Here is a 24621-nt window from a genome sequence, read left to right on the forward strand (position 1 = left end):
TCTTTTTTTCTTCCTGTTACTGAGATTATAATTGGTTGCACTGGGAATCAGTGTACAGACATTTCAACTTATTTGTAATAATTTGTAACACACCTCAAAAACTTAAGAAGGCCTGCGTTGTGTTTCTGGAAGACTCGTTTCAGTGGCACTCCTACTTCAAGACTGAGTCAGGGTTTCCCGAAGAGGATCGTGTGCCGATGTCTTCAGAGGCTGACAGCCCCCGGGAGTGCTGTAATTCACGCCTGCGTGTGTGGAGCCTGGAGGAGGACGCTGAGTGTTGTGCTCTATCACGTTCTGCCTCAGCCTGACTTCAGACAGGGTCTCCCAGTGCACCAGCCATCTCCAAAGTCCCCCATCTCTGCCCCCCACAAAGCCTTGGGCTTACAGATGTGCAGTGCTGTGCCAGAGTTTACATGGTGCGGAGGATTTGAACTCGGGTCCCCATGAGAGCACTCTCACTCACCGGGTCCTGGCCCCAGCTCTATTTTTTTTTTTTTTTATCTTCACAGAACAGTGATAGGATAATTAGGGAAACGGAACCACCACAGGCAGAGGTGTTTGGGGGAACACCCAGTCCTGACAGGGTCGGGATCAAGGAGATATTTTGTTTAGGAAACAGTTCCACTGAACACCACATGGGCTGGAGGTAAATGAAAATATTAAAGACTATTAAATGAGTGTTCTGACTCTCCATTGCCACTGAGCATGTGTGTTAGTTAATTACCGTCCTGTTGCTGTGGTAAGAGGCCATGACCTGCAGAAGGAAGAGTTTATTTGGGCTTACAGTTCCAGAGGGACAGGAGTCTGTCACCGTCACAGTGGGGATGTGTGGCAGCCGACAGGCAAGGTGGCCAGGACAGCTGAGAGCTCACCTCTCCAGTCACGGCAGTGAGCAGAGAGAGAGCTTGGCATGTCTCGTCGCTTTTGCAGCCCCAAAGCCTGCCCCTACTGACTGACTTCCGCAGTGGAAACCGCATCTCCTAAACCTTCCCAAACAGCACCACAAGCTGGGGACCAAGTGTTCTGAGCCTGTGAGGTCACCTCACTCAGACCACCACATCATACCAACACAAAAGCCAGCCTCCCGCTGTGGGATGTCGACAGCCACTACCCGCCACGTCGCAATGGCTCACTATTTTCTGTTTATTAAAAAAAAAAAAAAAAAAAAAATGATTGCACCTCCTTAAAGAAATCATCATTCTCATTTCAAAAAGGGGACAAAGGTGAGATTTCCCTCTTTGAAAGAAATGTGTCTAGAGCTGTTAAAAACCCGAATTTACAAAAGGATCCATGGGTGATAACACCAGGAAGGGCAGCAGCCCTGTGGGTGGATGGTTCTGTCTCCTCAGGAGGCCAACCCAGCTTCTTTTCCAGTGTCCCTGAGTCCTGTGGTCCATCTCTGTCCCTAGGGCAGCCACTGTGGCCGTTGGCCCGGCCCCTTCCCTTTTATTTTCTCTTTCAGGACGAAGACTGATCCGTCCCCTGTTTTGCCTTCATTGGCAGCAGGAGACATTTGACAACCTCTTTCTCTCATCCAAGGCTCCTCTTTTACCACGCTTGAGGCCAAGCAGACATCTTCCTTGGGCATCTTCATAGCTGGGGGCATGAACAGTGTTGGGGGGTGGGGGGAGACTTTCATCTGCACAAAACTGCTGGGGCCTCTCCGGAGGACCGAAGGGGTGCCAGCCCCACTCATATCTTAGAGAGCAGCTTTTCCTGCCTCTGTTTACTTTAGTGTCTGTGATTGCTCTTTACTCCTTATGTCTTATTCATTCATTCATTCATTCATTCATTCATTCATTTGAGACAGGTTCTCACTCTGTGTGGTTCAGGCCTCCTGGAACTGGCTCTGCAGACCAGGCTGGCTTTGAACTTGCCGTGATCCTCCTGCCTCAGCCTCCCAAGTGCTGGGATCCCGGGCGTATACATCACTCTGTGTAGCTCCTATTTCCCTGACGGCTCTTGAGACATTTTACTAGTTTTGCTGACTGGGCTCCTTGCCTGTGTCTCTCTTCCCTGTGCTGACAGCAAGGGACTTGGTGAGTGGGGGAGGGGCAGAAGTGACAGCCATGCATTTCCCAGGCTGGCAGGGCCTCCTCGGTGGGTAGGGCTGAGTGGAAGGTGACACAGAGAAGGCCCAGCAGGCAGAACGTGGGAACAGTCAGGATCTTTGTCCTGTAACCCACAGGACAAAGCCTCTCTAGTCAGTGAACCCTCCCTGGAAGTGGCTGGGGGTTACATGTCACACGGTTCCACTTGCTACTTTGCAGCAGGCTGGTTACCAGTGTGGAGTTTGATGTTGCCGCCACTGGGAGCAGGGAGGTGATAGTTACAGATCACTTACCTCAGTGTGTATGTGGACTTTTGATAAGATGGGTCCTGGGTTGAGCGCTAATTATGCACCACCAGGGAGCACATGTGGGAGCTGAGGGTCCACGTGGTGCTGACACCCACTCTGTGAAGCTCCCTCCCGTCTGCCAGGCATTGCCATCCGAGAGATACATGGGGAAGTCAGTTGTGTAGGTGACTGTCTGCCCTCCTGGGGGTTTGAAGGGCTTTGGCTCCTGCTGCCGCCTCCCAGCACTAGAAGCATGCGTTCTTGTTCCTGTTGACTCTGGGGGTTTTGAGAGCCTGAACAACAGGATTTCACCCAGGTTATCCCCTTCCTTCCTTCCTTCCTTCCTTCCTTCCTTCCTTCCTTCCTTCCTTCCTTCCTTCCTTCCTTCCTCCCTTCCTTCCTTCATCCCTCCCTCCCTTCCTTCCTTCCTTCCTTCGCCAGAATCCTATTAGTATCCAGTCTGGTGGTGGTGAAGATGGCCAGAAGGGCCAGGTGGGCGTGGAGAGAAAGTGTGAGCAGGAAACATGTTTTCTGAAGCCACCCAGCCTTCTCCAGAGGAAATCTGGGGTTTTGGAAGCTCAATTCTAGAATTTTCTCTTGATTCCCGTAAAGGAGATGTCTCTGCTAGTGACTTCCACAGCATCCACTGAGGTAAAGCCATTCGTGGTCTCTGAGGTGATGGTTCCCAGGATTTCTGATAGTGCTGTGTTCTATCCAGTTTTTAAGTTGTCGCTCCTGTTATAAAGAGGTGGAGGATTGGGATGGTGGCTGGCTGGGTCTCCGTGCCATAGACACTCATCTTCATCTTCTTTCTGCTCTTCCTACAGCTCACCAGTATCTGTTGATTGATTTTTTTTTAACTTACCCTTTTTCTTCATCTCCCCCTTAACTAACAGAAACCATCAGATTTCAATGCATGGGTTATTACTTTATTTCCTACTTTTTTCTTTCCTTTTTTTTTAAATTAAGGTTAAAAATAAGCACTGCCTTCTGTTGCCACAATGCAACAGATCTGTTGTGAGAAAAATCTAAACTTGGATCACTTTTGACTTCAGTGTTTGAAAGAATGAAATCTAAGGAAGACTGTCACTATGGGGGTGGCATTGTGATGTGTGGAAGACCAAAGAATCCAAATCACAGATATTATACATGTGCCTGAGGAACGGAAAACAGAATGAAGCTCCGTGTAACTCACGTCTCACTTGAGTGGCGGCCTGAGTCTGCGTCCCACATTGAGAAGGTACTAGGAGATGGGAAATAGGTATGGTTTAGATGACAGGGGTGCTAGTCTAGGGCTGAAAAAGATTTGATGCAGGCTATGGGAAGTAGAAGTCATAATTAAACTATGTAAAAAGGTAGAAAAACGTGAAAGGAAAATGTTTAGATGTGTTCCTGGTAGAAAGGGTGTTTTGATGGAACTGTCCTCAGCTTGGTTGCCGTAGCAACTTCACTTTCTGTGACTTCCCATTTTGAATATGAGGTGGTAGCAGCTCTAACTTCTGAGACACTCCCCAGGGGTTGGTGGAAGTTTCTCTTTGTGCTGCTCTATGACGCTTTCTTTTCCTCTTGTGCCTGGGAAGGAAGGTATAGTTGCATCATTCTATCACTCTTGAATAGTACAAGATCATCATTAATTCATGCTCTGCACATTTGTACCTTGTGATAAACAAGAAGCAAGCCGGAGTTTGCCTACAGGTTTGCTGAGCCTGTTCATAGTGTAAGCCTCAGGGCAGCAAGTGTATGCTTATCTCAAGAGCATAGGCCTATGTCCGCAGTGTGGATACACTATCACAACCTGGGAGGCTAAGGACTGTGGCTCTGACCCCTGCAGGTCCAGGAACGTTTGCATCCTTTTCTTTTATATTTCTGCATATTTGGAGGTACAGCTAACTCAATCTTTTATGGAGGATTCGGGTGTTTACTCAAATAAGTCATTACAGTCTGGAATCACTTAGGGATATGAATTAGTGAGGATCATTATATTTCAAAAGATGTTAAGTGGGGTATCATAACTCATGCCTGTGATCCCACCACTCAGGAGGCTGTCCTACCAGTGAGAAACTGCCTTAGAAAACCAGGGAGGGAAGGATGCAGGGGGAAGTAAGAGACACAGAGAACTCTATTATGTATCTGTCACCTGAGGATGTTGGCTTACCACGATAATAATCCTGTGTTCTGCCCCAAAGTCTTCAAGCAGGGCAGAACTGGGCAGAGGTGGTCCCCTGTGCTCCCACTGGGTGGTGTCGTGGCTGTGGTCTCCTTTCGGGGCCTTGTCCTCTCATGACTGGAAGGTCCATGCTAGTTCTTGGCCTCTGCCTGCTTGGACTTCCTGAAGTCATGACAGCCAAACTCTAAAGAAACAAGGTGGAAGTTCGAACAATCTGCCTCAAATGTCATATGATCCTCCACCTCACTCATGGAGAGAAGTATCCTAGACACCCACACTGACTCCAATACAGGACACCTCTGGAAGACTCCATCTCTTGGTGTGTAACGGAATTCTGGTTCACTCCATGGGTTGAGAGAAAAAGTGTGACCATCTTGGAGAAAACCGCTTGTCACACACATGGGTTCAGATGTAGTGAGTTCCTATTTGGTCCATTCTACTAGAAGAGAACTCTGAGGCCATGCAGGGTAAAATAGAGTACATAGAAGAACAAAATCAAAGTCAATAAATTGAGTATTCTAACAACTTCTGAGCAAGGGTGTGGTGGTATTGTGTTCCCTGAAATATTGTGCACCCTAATAAATTTATCTGGGGTCAGAGACAGAACAGCTACAATATTAAACATAGAGGATAGGTAGTGGTAGCACACGCCTTTAATCCCAGCACTTGGGAGGCAGAGCTAGACAGAAATCCATGTGTTCAAGGATACAGCCAAGCATGGTGACTCACACCTTTAATTCCAGAAAGCGAGCCTTTAATCCCAGGGAGTGATGATAGAAAGCAGAAAGGTATATAAGGCGTGAGGACCAGGAACTAGAAGCATTTAGCCCGGTTAAGCATTTGGCCTGGTTAAGCATTCAGGCTTTTGAGCAGCAATTCAGCTGAGACCCATTCTGGATGAGGACTCAGAGGCCTCCAGTCTGAGGAAACAAGACCAGCTGAGGATCCGGTGAGGTGAGGTAGCTGTGGCTTGTTCTGGTTCTCTGATCTTCCAGTTCACCCCAATAACTGGCTCAGGTTTGATTTCATTAATAAGAACTTTTAAGATTCCTGCTACACAAGGGAGAAATAGTCACCCCATGGATGAGCCCCCAGATTGGTTATTCAGTTCCAAGTGGTCACCCCTGGAATCATATGCATATGAGCAACACTGAGTGGTTTAGCAAGTTGTATTTATGTATCTGTCATTCATACAAATATGTGATGATGGTAATTAGAGGAAAGGAATGTAAGAGGGCACAGAGAGGGTGACGTGAAAAGGTGGGGAGGGGACGGGAGGAAATGAAGTGATTGTATTTCAATTTAAAAATAAGTTGAGTATTAAATGTAAATGCTGTTAGATATCACCGGTAATGTTTTATCTCTGTTCATCCCCAGATGTCCTCTCCTTCCCCAAATTACCTGTTGTTACACAAAGGGATCTCTATCTTCATGGTTTATAAAACTCTCCCAAGTCATTTCCATCTCCCACAAACCATCCCATGTTCCCCAGGGTATTTACAGAGGAAGAATAAAACATCCATTTTTTTTCAGCACATTGGAGTAGAAACCAGCTCCAAGTTCCTAATTTTAACAGTGGCATTAACCCTGGAACTTTGAAGCACAATTAAGGCCAGGTTATATTTTTATTAGTTTGGATTCAAGGAGACTTTTTTTTAATAGTTTTTTAAACCAAGGGTTAAACCAAGCATAATGGTGCCCAATTGCAGTGTCTCGACATTTTGTTAAAGTGCCTTTCAGTGTGTCAGGGAAGCCTGTGTAGATCAGGAGATGGTGGGAACGCTGGATATTAAAGCAGTGAGGTGTAAAGGCAGACATCTGCTTCCGGTTACACTCTTAAAACTGGTTTCCTTGCCTCATTCATTTAACGTACTGCTGAGGTTTGAGTTCCACGAAGACTTGAAAGATAGATTTCTAGAAAATTCCCTGGAGTTCTAATAAGCCCCTGATGTTCAGAGTCCCCCCACCCCCAGCCTGTCATTTCAGAGTCACTGGTGTTACTAAAGTATAAAATTGGGGTTGTTGAATCAGCAGCTCCTGAAGCTGGGTGGATGGCTGTTGGGGGCAAGGATGGGGGTGGATTTGAGGAAATGTGTTACCACATCTACAAAACCTCCCAGGCTGGGGCATTACTTACCCTGACGATAAGTACTCAGGTTAACATTGCTGCCACTTTCTTCTTCTTGAAGGGAAGACTGACCTGAGTTGTTCAAAGATGATTAGAAACCCACATGGTGCAATTCATAGTAACGGTTTCTTGAGCTGTAATCCTGAGCCTGGAGACTTCTTCAATTACTGTAGGTCTGAGTTTCCTTTGCTATGAAGATGAAGAGAGAGCCTGGGGTGGTGGTGCACACCTGTAAACCCAGCACTGGGGAAGCAGAGGCAGGAGGATTTTGAGTTCAAGCTTAGCTTGGACCACTTAGTAAAATCTAGGCCAGCCTGCCCTACAGAGAAAGACTTTGTTTACAAACAAACAAGACAAAAAAGGATGTTAGGAATAACCAATAATATGTAGGTTTTCAAAATCTCAAATGAGCATGTTTTCAAAATGACTGGGCTATTCCGGGTTGACTAAGGCCAGCGTAGGGGAGGAGAGGGTCTTTGTGATTTACTTGTCCCAACCCCAGTCCATCACGAAGAGTTCTCAGGGCAGGGACTGAAGCAGAGGCCATGGAGGAACACTGCTTATTCCCCATGGCTCAGTCAGCTCACTTTTTCATTGAGCCCAGGACCACCCTGCCCAGGGGTGCCACCACCCACTCCAGTCATTAATCAAGAAAATGTCTCCCAAAGACTTGCTTGCAGGCTTCTGATGGAAGCTATTTTCTCAGTTGAGGTTTTTTTCTTCCCAGATAACTCTAGCTGTGTCCAGTTGACAAAAATCTAACCAGCCAGTCCCTATGATGATGAGCTTTAATTGTCAACATCGGCACAACATGGAGTCACCTGGGAAGAGATCCTTCATTGGGAATTATCCAGATCAGGCTGGTTCCTGAGCTTGTCTGTAGAGGGTTGTCTTGAATGTTAATTGAAGACCCAGCCCACTGTGGGTGGCTCCAGTGCTTGGGTGGGGCCCATGAATACTCTAAGAGAGGAGAAAGCCAGTGAGAGCAAGGTAGCAGGTAGCCTGTGTGCCTTATTTCTCTCTGCTCTTGACCGTGCCTGTCATGTGACTGGCTGCCTAAGTTCCTGCCTTGACTTCCCCTTACTGATGGGCTGTAATCTGGAATTGTGAGATAAAACTTTCTCCTCTATTCCTTGCACAAATGTACAAGTACTTGTTACATATGCACGCAAGTTCAGGTGCCGGAACATAGCAAAGAACAGAGCAGAGCAAGCTGCTTCCCCACAGGGATTTTATTCAGATGGAGAAACAAGCCATTGGAACCTTGAGGAACAGCATCCAAGATGGAGGGGTCTTCAAGTGCTCAGCCTCCTCCAAGAGGAATAGGCTATGAAAGGCAGAAAAACTAGGGTTCGTGAAGGTGATTAGGAGAGAACAAAGCTGGGACATGGCCTGAGAGAGGGACAAGCCCCAGTTCAGGAGGGTCCCAGGGATGGGGTCTGCAGAGTGGAGTTAAGAATTGGAGTTTGTTGGAGAGGTAATAGCAAGCCTCCCCCACCCCAGCAGCCCAGGGTAGCTGGTGTGAGCACCGTGAACAGATGGTTGTAGAGGAATAAACGAGCAGAGGTCTGTGGAGCTGGGGAGTACATCGGGGAAGCTGCATGTCAGAGAGGTGGTGGATGGGAATAGGACCCGAGAAGGCCTCTGGGGTTGGCAATGTGGAGGTCACAGGATGGCTGTGGGTAGGTTTCAGGCTTGGAAGCGAAGCCAGCCCAGTCAAGCCTTCAAGGGACACTCAGTGCGGGGTGGGGGAGGCCTACTTCTGGCTGCTGCCTTGGTTGGTTTCCTTTCTTCTGTCGGTTGCTATGTTCCTGTTTTGAGGATGGCGCCTGGGGCCTCATCAGTGTGAGGAAAGCACTTGTCCTTTAACCGGACACTTTCAGTGATGGCCTGAACTTAACTGGACATTAGGTGGGAAGAGCTAGTTAGGAAAGAGAAAAGTGGCCAACCGGGAGGTGGGTTCACAAGTGGCCAAGGGTTAGCCTAGGCCAGGACACCCCGATGCAGGGAGCAGAGAAGAGGGAAGTCCTCAGGGATGACTAGGTCACCGTGGCTGGCTTTGATGTCGTCTCCGGCTACGAGGATGGCAGGCGAGTTGAGGAAAGAGGAAGTCCAGTGCCTGTCTACAGACATGTCCATATCTTATGGCTCTGGGTGGATGGAAGGGATGTGACCATTGTTGGAGGGACCCAGGGAAAAGAGAACAGGTGTCACAGCAGGAACATGCTAGGCAGGGATGAGAAACTCAGTCATCCACGTGACTTTCAAAACAGCTTCCCGGATCTTCCCTCCGGTGGTGTTGAACCCCATGGCAGTTTGCTTGGCTTTTTCCAGCACATTCCTGTCATCCTAGCATCACTAAAAAAAAATATTTTTAGAGTGTTTTGCCTGTATGTATGTATATATATATATATATATATATATATATATATATATATATATATATATATACACACACACATACACACACATACATACACATATGCAGCACATGTGTGTCTAGTGCCCAGTGTGGTCAGAAGAAGGCTTCTGGGCTGGACTTACAGATGGTTGTGAGCCACGCTGTGAGTTCTGGGAACTGACCCCAGGTCCTCTGCAAGAGCAACAAGTGCTTTTACCTCCTCGGTCATCTCTCCAGTCTCAATCCTAGCAGATTAATTGCTTTGGGCAATGGTGAGCAGCTCTCTAACCTCTCAGAGTCCAGAGCTGTATCTCCTGGTTAGCAGACATCTGCCTCTCCTTCTGGTCCTCCACATAGTTCTTGCTCCTTGTCCCTTGATGAACGTGGCTCTAAGGAGATGGTACTGAACTGTGACTTCTGGCCCCAGCCTCTCCCACCCCCCACCCCGTATATACCAGGATGTCACAAAGCCAGGGATCTTCTGTCAGTGGGAGGAGGCTTTTCCCTGCCCAATGTTTTCCTAGGTGCTCTAATCTGAAGGACGGAGGTTTTGTTGAGCTGGGGTCTTTGCTTTGCTTCAGGATCCTGTCTGAGCATATGCAGCACATGTGTGCTCAGGTGTGTGCTCAGGTGTGTGCTCATGCTGCAGATGGCAAGCGCTGAGGGGTGAGTCAGAGGTGGCTGCCGAGTAGCCTGGTAGGAGCTTGGTTCCAGACAGTGTCAATGGACAGTCTTGCGTAGATCTGGTGGGGGTCGCCATTCTCTGGGAAGTGGATAAATGCTGTGTCTATGCCAGACAGAACTCCTTAGAGCAAGGGAGCAGAAACAGTTTTGACCAAAAATACATCAGTGTGCTGGATACAAATCTAACTGTGTAGCTTTGCTTGCCCCGGATGTCACTTGTCTGCTGTAGCCTTTGCCTCCTTGTCATCATCATCCCTTATGTTCCTGTTGGTACAAGGAGGGCATGAACAAAAATGCAAGCTTTGCTTCCCATCATGTGATGTAACGTAAAAAATATTCGAGCTTATTTTGTCTGCCTTGAAACAATAATTCTTGAAGATCACATCATTCAGCTGTGTGATTTCCTTGAGAACCACCCTGCACTCAGGCCAGCACTGATTGGCTGAGAGGTGGACACCTGACCTAAGCTAAGCCAATCAAAGTTGTTCCCTGAGATCTTTTGTTTAATTTAAAATTTTTATTTTCATAATTTCATTCATGAATACTGTATATCATTTATGCTACCTTAACCCTCCTTCCCATGTTCCTCCTACTCTCTAAAGTTTATGGCTTCATCTATAATTATTGTTTCTCTCTCTGTCTCTCTGTCTCTCTCCCTCCCCCTCCCCCCTTTCTCTCACACCCTAATGCACCTATTTAGTGTTTCTCATACAAGTGTATACATTCAGGGCTGACCATTTGGGACTGGATGACCTGTCGGGGCGCTCATCCTGGAGAAGACGGAGGCTCCTTCTCTCAGCAGCTCTTCATCCTGGGGGGGAGGCTTGTCAGATTTCCCCATCTGCATCGCATGTTGACTAGTGTTGGCATTATGCAGGTCATGTTTAGGCAACTGTGTTGCTGAGTTTATATGTGGCATCTCTGCCATGTCGAGAGAACACTGTCTAGTGGCAAATGTCTTGATCTGGCCCTTGCATGTTTCTTAGAACCTTGGGTGTAGGGGTTGTGTTGTAGATGTATCAAGTAGGCCCAGTCCCTGGAATATTTCCTTGTGGGTACCAGGAAGTTTACAGTTTCTGTCTCCGGTGTCTAAGCTATTGGTAGGAAAAGTGGCAAGTTGGCAATGGTCATGTTCTTGTGCTGTGTGAAGGAACTTCACCATAGATAAGAAGAATGATGCCAACAAATAGAAGTGGGTGGTGGGGTTGGGTGGAGGACGTTTCCTGGCAAGGCTGGAGGTGCCAGGTCCAGCTCTGAGTCCAGCTCTTTCCCTGCCCCCTACATGGTGTGGAAGCTCTGACACCATCAGATCCTCCTCACAGGAATCCCTTTTTGTCTTCATCCTTTTTGCGATTTTCATTTAGACTTTTGAAATGGAGCTGGTATCTTCTACTGGGTTTGGTTCCCCAAAAGCTGGTGGAAAATCTTTGATGGTTGGGAGTTCAATACCACTGCCCCTCAACTCATACTGACTTGTAGCCCCACATGCACTCCACTCTCTGTGTAGTGGGAAACTGGAGCTCTGGGCCTAGCTCTTCTTTTTTTATGTTTATTTTGCGCGCGAGCACACACACACATACACACACACACTCATATATTTATGAATGTTTTGCCTGCATGCATGTATGTGCACCACAAGCTTGCTGAGTGCCTATGGAAGCTGGAAGATGGTTTTGGATCTCCTGTAACTACTGTTACAGTTATGAGCTGCCGTGTGGGCATTGTGAACCAAACCTGGGTTCTAAGAGCACTAAGCACTTTTGACTGCTAACCAATCTCTCTAGCCCTTCCGTTTGTTTTAAGGAGATTTGTCCTGATGAACTATACTACAGCACATCTCATGCTCTCTCCCAGCTCACCCTTAACAGCAGAGAATCAGAAGCTCCACCTCCCTTCATCTGCAGCCCACCAGAGCTCAGGACTGGCAACTCAAATTGAGTTAGGTGGTTCAAGAAAAATGAAAAAGTTAACTCTTTGGGGCTTCTCAGATGATATGGCATTCAGGATGGCAGGGTAATGCCATTTTTCTGTTTCCCCAGAACCTATTCCCCATCCATTATAGAGGGCAGTTATAAGATTCTTACCTGATGGCTAAATGAGTATTATAGTCCCGTGTTGTAGATGACGCTTTGACAAGTAAAGTAAGTAGCAAGATGCAGAGCTGGGTCCAAAGCTCTGGGTCTTCAGGCTGCTTGCCTAAGATTCATTCCTGAAAGCTGGGTCACCAGAGAAAACACCAGCACCAGCACCAGCACCAGCACCAGCACCACCACCACCACCACCACCATCATCATCACCACTACCGCCACCACTGCCACCACTGCTCATGCACACGCAGTAATTGCCTAGCAAAGCACCCTGTTCCGGAAGCTAAGTGTTAACGCATCCCTACAGGCAGGCTTCACATGTGAGCACAGGAGCGTGTTATTTTGAGACTGTCTTTTCAGAAAGCTGCATCAGTCGAGGTGACAGAAATGGGGAGGGTTTTGTGGACGTGATAAAATATTCACCGTAAAGACTCATGTAAACCGTGCAACCCAGAACAGCAGTTTTTTGTGCCAGTCCTGACATACATAGTTCATAGTTCTGTTTGCAGACTTCTGGTGTGTGCCAAGGCCCCCACCAGGGGCCATGAATTACGAGGAGGGTTAGAGTGAACAATAGTTCTGACCTAAGGAGTATTTGGAGTGTATTATAGGCCTCAAACGCTTTCCATCATTTAGTACTTTTAAAATTAAAAACTGTGTGTATGGATATGTGTCTGTGTGGGGGTGTGTACATGAGTGTGGGTACCTGCGGAAGCCAGAAGAGCACACTGCTCATCTGGAGCTGTAGTTTCAGGTGCGGGTCCTGGGAACCAAACTCCAGTCATCTCTAAGAGCATGCCCTTGCCCACCGAGCCTTATCTCCAGCCCCCATCATTTGCCATTTTACATGCTGTATCATGCTCCATAGCAGCTACACCAGATGGAACTTTTCGTCACTACAGAAATCTTCTAGATATGCACTATCCAGTAGGGTAGTCACTAGTGATGACTGAGGAATTGAAGATTTTTATTTGAATTAATTTTATAGCCATGCATTGCTAGGAGCTATTATATTGGGTAAAACAACTCTTTTAAAATTTTTTAAGCAGTGAGTATTGATTTTCAGTGTTAATTAGCTGATGATTTACAGGCATTCATCAAGCTTGTCATAAAGATAGATACTCCAATAATTTGTCAAAAGTAAGTCCACTAACTCTAGCTGTGACTTCCCTTGGTCTATATGGAGACCTTCTCAGCACATGGTGGAGAATCTGTTAGCCAGGCAGAAGCAAGCACCAAATCCCTCTGGCTCACCCAGCCCCTCCTAGGTCCTGGAGTCTGGATACAGCACATGGCCATCAGTCCTTCAGCTGATAGGTTGAGGCCCACTGCATTGTGGAACTGACCTACTTTATGGAACGTCAGCTGATTGTGGGTGTCAATCATACCTTTAAATTACCCTTTTAGCGATATTTAGGTTAGCATAGTATTTTACCAAACAAGTGATCACCATAGCATAGACAGGGTGACACAAAATTAGCTATGGCACCTCCCTTGTTGGGTTCAGATGGCAGCCTTGAAACTGTCTGTTCCCATCTGTAACAGAGGCCTTGTGTCTCTCTCCCACGTTACCCATAGCTCTTAGGACTTAAGAAGTAAACCTGACCCGTGTCCCAGTTCTCAGCGGTTTCACTGTGGCTGGTACATGTACTCTAAAATACAGATACCCATTCTAAAATGGAAGGTACTAGTCCATCTTAGATGTTTTGGGAATGTCGTGTGTGTATGCATGTGTGTATATGTGTGTAAGTGTGTAATAAAAGTGATTCCTTGACAATGTAACCAAAGTTGATTTTTTTTTTTTACAATTGAGACTCTTACATAATTAAATTTCAAAAGACACCTTTTCTCTGACATCCTGACTCCATTACCATGGAGTTTGTTCTAACATGATAGAAAGTGTTGGACTGAGTCTTGGCTCAGTCCAAATGGCAGTACTTAGCTCTCCATACCTACCTGGAAGTTCCTAGTGTGGTGTGAGTGTGCATGGAGTTAGACTGGCATCGCATGGGCATCTCAGCAGAGGCCCTGTGGTATGAGGGAAAGACTTTCAGTCCAGGTTTAAGGTGTTCAGGATGAGTACGACATTGCTTCTGAGCTCTGGGAAATTTGACAGGCTTCCTCTGCTATAAGCGGTTGTTTGGAGGCCTAATAAAATGCATGCAGATGCACTTTGCAGACGAGTTATACAGTGTTAATTGCTGTTTTGCCTCATTACGGTTGTGATTGTGCATGTGATAGTCTGGAAACTCCACAGCTGAGGTGACCAGGTTACTTACGACTTTGCACTGATTTGATCTTGGGCGCTTGGAGACTATAGCAAGGCTTGAAGTTCTCATGATGTCCAGCTGTAGTTGGAGTAAGATGACCTTGGCTGTATGCAGCAGGGGAGGGACAGGTCTGGAGGAGGAAGGAGAGACCCATGTCTCCAGATTCAGAGGCACGGTGGGTGGTGATCCGGCAGCTGTGCTCATCGGTCGTACTGCTCAGAACTTGAAAGGACAGCTGGGACTAAAGACACACATGATCAGTGTTGAAACTACAGGCTAGAGTCACCCAGGAGAGAGTGAGGCCGAGGAGAGCTGGTGGCCCTGGATGAACCCAGATCAATCCCAACAATACCTGGCATTAGTATGCATTTGAGACTTGTTCTGTAATGGTATTGAATAAACAAGTGAATGAGACACAGACAGGACCCTGATTAGCTATAGACTTGGTCAGATGACTTTCTGAGAAAGAGAATTGAAAGTGTCTGCACTGGGGAGCTAGACACCAGGAGATGGGGGATCCTAGGATCTAGACAAATACCATCTTTTTTAAATAAAATATTTTATTTTTAGTTATGTGTCATGTGTGGGTATGTGTGAATGAGTGCAGGTGCCTGTGAAGGCCAGAAGAGGGCGTCAGATCCCTGAAGCTGGAGTTATAGACTGTAATAAATTATCAGACGTGTGCTGGGAACTGAGCCTGGGTCCTCTGCAAGAGCAGTACATGCTCTTAACCACTGAGCCATCTCTCTGGTCCCCAAATATTGATCTTTATGGAAAAGAAATGCAGTCTTCGGGCTGATGAGATGGCTTGCTCTTTCTGGGCGGCCTGTGCTGAGTTCTTGAAAAGTCAGTACCCCTCAGCCTCATCATTCCGCACTGAGCTGCGACAGTTACACGAAGAGATACTTCATTGTTCAGGAGGTGAATTCCTGGAAGGCTTGGGATTGAGGGCGCATTTCACCTCAGCAGCTCTTGAAAGGGGCACGTGCTTGCAGAACCGTGAAATGGTATGTTAAATTCACACTGATGTTTGAAATAAAAGATGAATTTGAAGAAATCTTGTACTCCCTGCCCCCAGACTCTACCCTTTCCTTCCCAAGTTAACCAGGTGGGAGTGTCAGGGATGCACTACCACGTGGTGTGAGCCTCTGCTGAAGGCATATGGGCATACTGCCCTGTGGTTCTGGGTGCTCCTGGCTTCTCCTGTCATGTTTCAGAAAAAAATTTCTACAAGTTTCTGTAGCACATCAGGCTACTACCCATCTTCAGACTTTTGCTGTGTATAACTTTTTTCTTGCCTTTAATGTAGAATTTTCCACTTTCCTTCAAATATGAGGTAAACTTATATTCATTCTTCAAAGCCTCTTGCAAACTTGGCCCTCGAGTAGGTTATGTGAAGCATAATATTGTAAAAATTAAACCATATTTTAATGCTTTCAAGAATGAGTTCTTCAGTTCTGCAGCAATCCATACCTCAGTCCTCTTCTATTATATAATGCTTGATGCTTATAGTCCTGATTTCCCTCCCATGTAACCCAGGTTGGCCTCAAACTTGTAATCCTCCTGCCTCAGGCTCCCTCATGCTGATCACAGTGTGCTGATCTGGGCCAGTAGAGAGAACAAGTAGATGGGTTGTTGAATTCCAGAACAGGAAACGTAATCCACCACCATCTCACTAGCAGAGAGCCCACTCCAGGAGGAAGGGCATACACATGCATGCATTACAGGTGTTCACATATCTACAGGTACACGTTAAACATGGCTACCCATCAGACCGTCACTCCATCACTGTGTACACAACAGTACAGAATACCCCAAGGCTAGTGCAGAGGGCCTTACAGCATGCAGAGACAAGGCGATCCTGGGCCACGATTTGGGCTGCAGGGCTCACCTCCAAATAGCTGACTCGGTATGTCTACAGTATCTGAGAATCCACATTGCTCACAAGTTCCCACTGGTGCTTAGGGACCTGGCTTTGAGAACACTGGCTGAGAGGGTAAGTTCAGCACAGAGTACTTCAGGGCACAGGAGTCTGGGGTGAGCAGGGACTGAGTGCAGAACCCTCTCCCTTTCTGCCTGATGAGCCCAGCAGGGTCTGTATGGCCACCAAAGCCCCAGACGGACAGAAGACAGCCCGGCAGTCATGGTGGACACTAGTGCTACGCCCTGATCCGTGCACGCACATATGCAGTCTGCCATGCGGAACTCCTGGTTCTCCCGTTTATAGACGCCACTGAGGCACTGCAAGTCTGCACCACTCACCATTTCCCATGTCACTGAGGAACAGGTCCGGGGCTCCCTTTTCTCTGTGGCTGAGCAGTAGCCCAGGAGCTGATCATTAACTTCCATGGGAGGACTTCCTCTTTTTGCCCATTTTGTTGGCAAACTCAGAGCTATGCTTTGTGAGCAGTCGCTTTTCTCAGCTGAAGGGCCTTTAATACAATTACCATCTCACTCTTTTCTTTTAAAACTTGGTTATCCGGAATGGGATGAAAAAAATGTGGTACCTATACACAATGGAGTACTACTCAGCAGAGAAAAACAATGAAAGCATGAAATTTGCAGGCAAATGGATGGAACTAGAAAAAATCATCCTGAGTGAGGTAACCCAAACCCAGAAAGACAGTCATGGTATGTACTCACTCATAAGTGGATTCTAGATATAAAATAAAGAACAATCAGACCACAACCCATAGAACCATGGAGGCTATATATATCATGGAGGTCCCTAGGACGATTGTGGCTTATAATAAATTTCGGTTTTACTCAATTATTGAAAAAAAAAAACTTGATTATCTGTGTTATCTTTCAGAAGCTTTTTAAAATAATTTCAAAACCAGGTGAAGGTCATGGATTAATGATTAAGAAGAGGGACTTTGCCCCCCCCCCTTCTTCATGGCCTTTGAAGAGAATTTTGAGCCAGTCATGGGCCTGTGGGTGGACACATACCCAGCAATGATAATGAGGAGCTGATGGTAGAGTGCATCTCTCTCTCTCTCTCTCTCTCTCTCTCTCTCTCTCTCTCTCTCTCTGTGTGTGTGTGTGTGTGTGTGTGTGTGTGTGTGTGTGTGTGTGTGTAAAGGGGCATCTTTCCTGAACAGCGTAACACCACTGGATAGGCTGGGCCCTGGGTAGAATAAGGGGGGGATAAAGCTAATGAGTCCAGGTGCCCCTCCCGCCACGTCCTAGCCACTGTGATGTGGGCTGTCCTACCCTCCCACAAAGGACTAGAACCTCAGAGCCCGTCAGCCAGGATCAAGTTGCCTTTCTTCCTGGAGTTGGTCCCCTCAGGTTCTTGCTTCTAGTCACAAAGCTGATGAAGTGAGAACACGGAGCACCGACCTGTACGGATTGAAAGCCTGAGAGGCGCCCACTGGGTCTCGGGTCTGCTCTGGCCCAGGTCTGGCCTTGAACTCTGGCTCCCCACTGTGCACTTATGACTCCCTACCCTTCAGCCTCATTGTCCTCATCTAAAATGGAGACAATGATTAACCAAAACAACCATGTAAATGCCAGCGCAGTGCCCAGCACACAGCAGGTCCACAGTAGGCCTACTGCGGTTACTGCTCTGTCTGGCACAGGCTACACCTTAATCAAATCAAAACAGAAAACTGGCGTGTACATCTGCAACTGCTATAGAATTTTTCTAGACTTGTCTGTGTGGAACCAAGATGACCCCATGTAACACAGGATTGCTGGACTGAGGAGGGCTGGGGAGATCACTCCTCCAGGAGCTCCATGCCGGTACTTGTTGCTGATTCGAGATTATAGCTGATCACTGCAGAAGCCTCAGGATTTCTGAGATCATCCTTTTAGTGGTCAGAGACTAACACTTCAGTGGCTCCGAGGCAGTCCTCTCTGCTCATTGGTCCCTCTGCTTGAGCTTGGAGGGTGGGGGATCTCCAGACTGGCTGATTTGCTGATTTCATTATACTGTTACTTTCGGTTTCTCTTTCCGTGTTCTTCCTACTAAATTCAACTGCTTGGGGCTGTTTTCATGGAGGTCACGTGGCATCAGACGCCTTATAGATAAATGTTCAGGCTCCTCTTTTGGCCCTGGGGAGTGAGGGAGAATAGCTTCCTGGTTCCTTGCTTGAGATGGCATGTACTAGGGCTTGGGGAGCCACGGGCTTGCTTTTAGCTGTGGGACTGGGGTGGCCTGGGGGTACCGTGGCTTCCTTAGGCCGAGGGCAGCACTGGGAAGGATGCCCATCAGATTCCCCATCTTGGTCCTCTGTCTGCAGAAGGAGGCTCTTCGGACCGTGTGCTGCCACAGGCAGGGAGGGGATGCAGTGCAGTGTGGGAGTGTTCGTGCTCCGGCCTCATGGGAGGGAAGCCGGTGATGGAGTAGAAAGATATAAACTGTCACATGAACTTCCTCTCTCACATTCTGTTTGTCTGAGCTAATTCTTTCAGATCCTTTTTCCAGCCTCTTAAAAAATGAAAACGAAAGGTTCAGGGAGCTGATCAGCTGGCGCAGTGCCCCCCACAAAAGCATGAGGACCTGAGTTTGGCTCCTCTCAGAACTCAGGTTAAAAACTGAAAATGGCAGCACACGCTGTCCTTCCACTGCTGGGCACAGGGGAGGGACAGGGGTCTCTGGAGCGGTGGATCCCTGGTCAGTCAGTGGCCTGGACAGACAGATGAGTCTCATTGAGAGACTCCGTCTCAAAAAATAAAGGTGGCAAGCAATCAAGGAGGATGATCGATGCTGACCTCTGGCCTCTAGACTCACATGCTCACATGTGTATTGGCATCCACATGTTCATATGCATCCACCAAATAAAGGGGGGGGGGAGAGTCAGTGGTTCCTTCCTGTAATGCCAGTACTGGGGAGGCAGGCTCAGGGGGATCTGTAGCCCAAGGCCAGCCAAGACAGCATGGTGACACCCTGTCTCAAAAATAAAAACGTAAGAGAGGGCAGAGCAGCAAGACCACTTGTAGAAAACCCAGCACCTGTCTATGCCAGGCAGCTCACAGCTATGTGTAACACGGCACACACACACACACAAACACGAGAGAGAGAGAGAGAGAGAGAGAGAGAGAGAGAGAGAGAGAGAGAGAGAGAGAGAGAGAGAGAGAGAGAGTTTCAATAACCAAATGCTTAAGTTTTTCTAACAGTGAAACCCACCAGGCCTGACATGTCCCTCCAGCCTCTACAGCCCGATGTCCCTTATGTTTACACAGGAATGCACAGAGGCCTCAGTGCCTGACCATGCCCATGCATTTACAACACTTCCTTTTCTTTGTCTCCCAGGTACAGGAGGCTGCGAGTCGGGGCTTGAAGTTCGTCAGTGTGGTGCCTCAGTACCAGTCCTCTGTGCACTCGGCAGGCAGCAGCCACTCAGCGCCCGTTGCCGACAGTGCTGCGGATGCCAGGGAAGTGAAACACACCTTTGGGGACCATGCATCCTTGGAAAACGATACCCCGAAGGCTGCAGATATGGATGCTGCCACTGCAGACCAGAACCGAAGACCAGAACCCAGCCAGGGCTCCACAGGGGAGGTGCCTACTGCTCAGCAGCCTGGCATTTCTGCTCCCTCGGAAGAGTCGGGGGCTGGCGAGCTTCCACGGCGGGAGTTGAGCCCAACACTGGATGGGCCAGAGGATGACCCCTCGAATGGACATGAAGAGCTGCTCTCAAGGAGTAAGTGTCAGCACTAGGAGTTCTGAGCTGCTTAAAGAGAGGCTAACAGCGTTTTATTACCCCCCAGGGCCTCTTAGGAAAGAGAAACGCAATTAGTATGTAGACACAGCAGTACTTTGAACAAGCGAAAGTTTATCAAGCTGCTGTCTGGGCCTCACAGCTGTTTATTTACCTGCTGTGGTTGTGGATCGTGGTGGGGGGACAGAGCCCAGAGAAAACGGACTTACAGGGACTCCCGAAGTGCTTCTAGATGAAACGGTCTCATTCCGAGCTCATGTGTTGCCAGGCACGTCTCTCCCCTCACAGAGGCAATGTCTGTGAGCCACTCTCCAGTGAGCTTGGGCATTCCACTTCTGAATGTCTGCCTAAAACAAGGGTGTCGGAAGGCTTGGAGGGCATACCGTGCCAGGGCAGTGTTCTGCTTGTGAGGATGGGGACATCTGAGAGCAGGGAGTGCACGCAGTGACAGTGAGCTCCATGGGGAAACTGCCCCGCCAGGCAGAGGCTGCCAGTGTGGGGTTTCTTTCTCAGTGGTGATGGCCATTGCGTTGATGACGTCACACAGCAGCTCAGCTACAGCTGGCATTTACTAGGACTTCCGGATTCCCAGGCTCTGTGCCAGCCTTACGATTCAGATGAGTTCTCCTACCACTTCCGGCTGGCACACCTGGCATAGGACTACAGGTGGGGTTGACATCCGTCCGTGATACCTCTCTACTTGGTCTTTCCTGTGTAATAATAGAATGATAGGATTTCCCGAATCTTTCTGTAGTTTTCAAAGTTTCCTTTTCTCTACTTTGCCTTGAAATCACATCCATTGAGTGAGGCCCTTCTGTTAGCAATGGGGGCCTCTTTGGCTTTTGGGAGGTGACCATGAATTGCCTGACAGGAGAATTCTCACAAAGCCTCGTGAGGGCATCTGTGTAGACCTTTCTGCATCATGTCCCAGTGGCCATTGCTGCTGTATTGACTGGTGCTTGAAGTTGGCCTCTTACAAGTGCTGAGGGTGTCTGGAGAGTAGGAAACAGGGAAATGGTTTCTTTGGCTACATCAGAACTTCATGAGAAGAAAGTTACTGGACAGCCAGTTCTGAGATCTAATTGCAGGGCTGCTCCAAAGAAGAACTGGGGCTGCCTCAGTTCTGAGATGTGGTGGAGCTGTCGTTTATTCAAGACATTGATCCTTGGTTTAGAGCTCTTCCTATGATTTTTCATCCCCCTGAGGTAGACTTATCCCTCACCCTGATGGTAGCTCAGATTTAGATCTGATGTGAGGCTCCTGAGAAGCTCCATCTTGGGGCTGGAGACTGTGCGTGCTGAATTCTGACAGGGAGGAAGGGTGTCTGTGGAACCGTGGGGAACATGAGGGCCCAGGTCAGGCGTGACTTCCAGGAGCAAGGGACAGGAGGCACAGGAGGCCAGCAGCACCGCTGATAAGAAACCAATGTCTGCGTGCCCCTTCTAGCTAGGACCAGACACATGCCCTACCCTGCTCTATAAAGGACTATATTTCCTGTGAAAAGGCTCAATGCATGTTTGGTGCTAAGGACTTCCTGTGTGAGCTGTTCTTCGGGGCCCTGGCTCCACAGTGCCACCTCTCACAGAATCTGACTTTAAGGAGAAAGGAGGCCATTAATCCCGGGAGTCTGTCCAGAGTGTGGATATCCCATCTTTCTGCTAGACCTCAGGACTTTTTGCTTTCTGGGGTTGACCCTTGACCCTGGGAGGCCTCTCCTAAGACTCTTCTCAGATACCCAATACCCTGTTTCTGCCCTGTGGCTCCTTGCCTCCCTCCGGGCCCAGGATCTCCTAGAGCTGAATGTTGGAGCCTAACACCTAAAGCACCTTGGGCTACAGTCTCCATTTCCTCAGGACCATGTCCTCTTCTGCAAACTCAAGTCCTTTGGGAAATGGTGGGTTAATTAATGTGTCCTGGAGGCCTCAGCCCAACTGTGAGTGGGAAGTGGGATTTCCTGCTGGTGAGAGGTGGGGGCTTTGGCCCTCACAGCCCCCCAGGTAGTCTCCCCAGGTAGACAACTACCTCCCTCTGCACATACAACCCAGGCCGTGGCTTGCAAACAGCTCAAGACCCTCTCGTCCTCTCGCTGGCTTATTTTATTATCTGGTAAACATGAGTTATTAGTGGAGGGCACTGGTCCAGTTTTCCCCAGGAGTTATCTCAATTACTCCTCACCACAACTGTGACAGGAGATGTCACAGATAAGGCACGTTGCCTTCTGAAGGCTGGACATCCGAGGACCCTTTCTCCCCAGGTCACAGCCCTCACTTGACCCCCAGCCTGTCTCCTGAGCCTTTTCCTGTGGAGTTTAGCTGATTCCTTCCCTGAGGCATCTGCTCACTACCCTGCCCTGGAAACACCCAACCCCAGCCCGCCGTCCATACCCTTCCTCAGCTCTCCTCTTGACTTTCTGTCAGCCCCGCCCCACAAACCTCCTAAGGAGGCTGAACTGTTGCTGCCAGGTGGACAACCACAGCAAGACAATCGAAAAAGAATCGAGAGGATACCTCCCTCCTAGTCCCTCCTCTGTCAATCTGTTTCCTGTGTAGGAAACACTAGGAGTGGATCCGGTTGGGGACAGATCACAGTGGGTTTTCAGGGGCTGTAGGGGGAGCAGGTAGGCTGACCCCATCCCACATTGTGGTTCAGGAGTTATAGGGAGAGCAGGTAGGCTGACCCCATCCCTGCCTTGTGGTCCAGGAGTTATAGGGAGAGCAGGTAGGCTGACCCCATCCCGCATTGTGGTCCAGGAGTTATAGGGAGAGCAGGTAGGCTGACCCCATCCCACATTGTGGTCCAGGAGTTATACCCTTCTTGCTCATTGACTTGGATTTCTCTTCTGGGAGCTTCCTGTTGATATGAGATCCCTGTGCAATACAGCCTCAATACCCCTTTGCTCAAGAAGCAAGAACTGCCTGGATGTGCCAGCCAGAGTGGGGGTGAGATACCCGCCAGTATGGGGTGAGGTGCCAGCCAGTGTGGGGTGAGGTGCCAGCCAGTGTGGGGGTGAGGTGCCAGCCAGTGTGGGGTGAGGTGCCAGCCAGTGTGGGGTGAGGTGCCAGCCAGTGTGGGGTGAGGTGCCAGCCAGTGTGGGGGTGAGGTGCCAGCCAGTGTGGGGTGAGGTGCCAGCCAGTGTGGGGGTGAGGTGTCAGCCAGTGTGGGGGTGAGGTGCCAGCCAGTGTGGGGTGAGGTGCCAGCCAGTGTGGGGGTGAGGTACCCGCCAGTATGGGGTGAGGTGCCAGCCAGTGTGGGGTGAGGTGCCAGCCAGTGTGGGGGTGAGGTGCCAGCCAGTGTGGGGTGAGGTGCCAGCCAGTGTGGGGGTGAGGTGCCAGCCAGTGTGGGGGTGAGGTGCCAGTCACCTTTCTGGCTGAGAGGGCTCTGTTCAGTGGCCTCTTAGGCACTCCTCCTGCTGTCCCCACCTGCGGCCACCAGCTTCTACTTTGTTCTAGTAAACTAACCTCTTACTAGATTTGGGCATGAGACCAGGGTTTGAGAGGTGTGAGAACCTCTGGGCTCTGCTGCTCACTGGCTGGGATTCTGAGAGCTGCAGCCGGCCCTGTCGGACATAGGACTTCCTGTGGAAGCTGAGGGAGTGGGGTGTGGTGGGAGGTCACACCTTGCTGTGGTACCTGTGTCTGGATCTGCCTCAGCGTTTGTGACTTCATAACCATTGGCTGTTCCTTTGTGTGCACTGGCCTCTGTCCTCTGCTGTCATCTCAGGTGGCCTCACGCTGGCCCGGAAGTGTGACGCAGCCTTGGTGGGGTCCTCCCGCCACACACAACAGCCCTGCCTCAGTAGAAGGTTTTCATCCTGGTTCCCCCTGCCCATGACCTAAGCAGCCCGCGGTCCCCACCCAGCTGTGCCTGGTTCTTCCAGTTCAGCTGACTCCTCCAAGTCTGGCTTCCGATGACCACAATTCAGATTCAGTTCTCCATTCTATTTCCTCCAAACTAGAACTCTCCTTGGAAACTGAAATCCCACCAGTCCCTGTGGCTCTTTCACGTGATCCGGCTCTCTGGTTCCATAACTGCAGACAAGCAAGCTGCAGGCTTCCATCGGGACTCTGTAGCTCAGCCCTCAGGCCCAGGTGTGGGACCCGGAGCTGCGTGCCTTTCCTTTGCCCCCTTCCTACAGCATGGCGAGGACCATCCGCCTAGCTGTGCTTGGCCAATCCCAGCACGGGTCTCCATGTCCTCCACTTACCCTTTCAGGTCAGTCACAAACATGAGGCGCCTCCCACGGTACGGGGACCGTGGAGAGTGTAAGAATTCTAAATGAAACGTGGTGAGGCCCCACGGCACAGGAGCGCGGGAAGATGGTCTGCTGCTCTTTGGGTTCTCTGCTTGCGTAGGCCTTCAGCCGTTCTCAGAAACAATGCCTTCCCTTGGGACTCTCCCACATCTGGAAAAAGCTTCCAGCTGGGGTCATGGTAGAGTTATAGAGCAGCTGAGAAAATTTAAACCAACTTGGGATTCCTCTTCAGAATCCTTGGTCCCGGTTCACATAAGAAGCGGGCTGGAGTTTGGGGGGCAGGAGAACATCAAGCACACCAGTGTGGGACAGTTTGTCTTGACTGGTTTCCGTGGGATGGAGGGGCTGTGGATCTGAGATCAGGTCTCGCCCAGTCTCCTCACTGCAACACTTCTGTGGCTCCTCCTCACACGACGTTTCCCTCTCCTTCCTGAAAAATGGATTTCCGTCTCTAGCTTCAGTCCTGCCTCCTGGGGAGGATGGAGCCTGGAAAGCTTAGATGCTACAGGCCTTTCCCACCTTGTCCGGAGTCCTCCCTCCTCCACCACCCCGGCCTTCACATGCCCACCTTGTCCAGAGTGCTCCCTCCTCCACCACCCTGGCCTTCACATGCCCACCTTGTCCAGAG

At 49.1% G+C, this 24621-nt stretch overlaps 1 protein-coding gene across 2 annotated transcripts in view; it reads left to right on the top strand.

Annotated features, from left to right (window-relative positions):
* The window catches only part of Rftn1 (raftlin, lipid raft linker 1), a 210470-nt gene that overhangs the window by 121168 nt on the left and 64681 nt on the right, over window positions 1-24621 (top strand). For both annotated transcript variants that reach the window (XM_076557581.1, XM_076557580.1), the window contains exon 5: window positions 19333-19723. In XM_076557581.1, coding sequence (XP_076413696.1) covers window positions 19333-19723 — 391 coding nt within the window. The remainder of the gene's footprint in view (window positions 1-19332; window positions 19724-24621) is intronic.

The sequence above is a fragment of the Peromyscus maniculatus genome, chromosome 21 (genome assembly GCF_049852395.1).
Source record: "Peromyscus maniculatus bairdii isolate BWxNUB_F1_BW_parent chromosome 21, HU_Pman_BW_mat_3.1, whole genome shotgun sequence".
Taxonomy (NCBI): domain Eukaryota; kingdom Metazoa; phylum Chordata; class Mammalia; order Rodentia; family Cricetidae; genus Peromyscus; species Peromyscus maniculatus.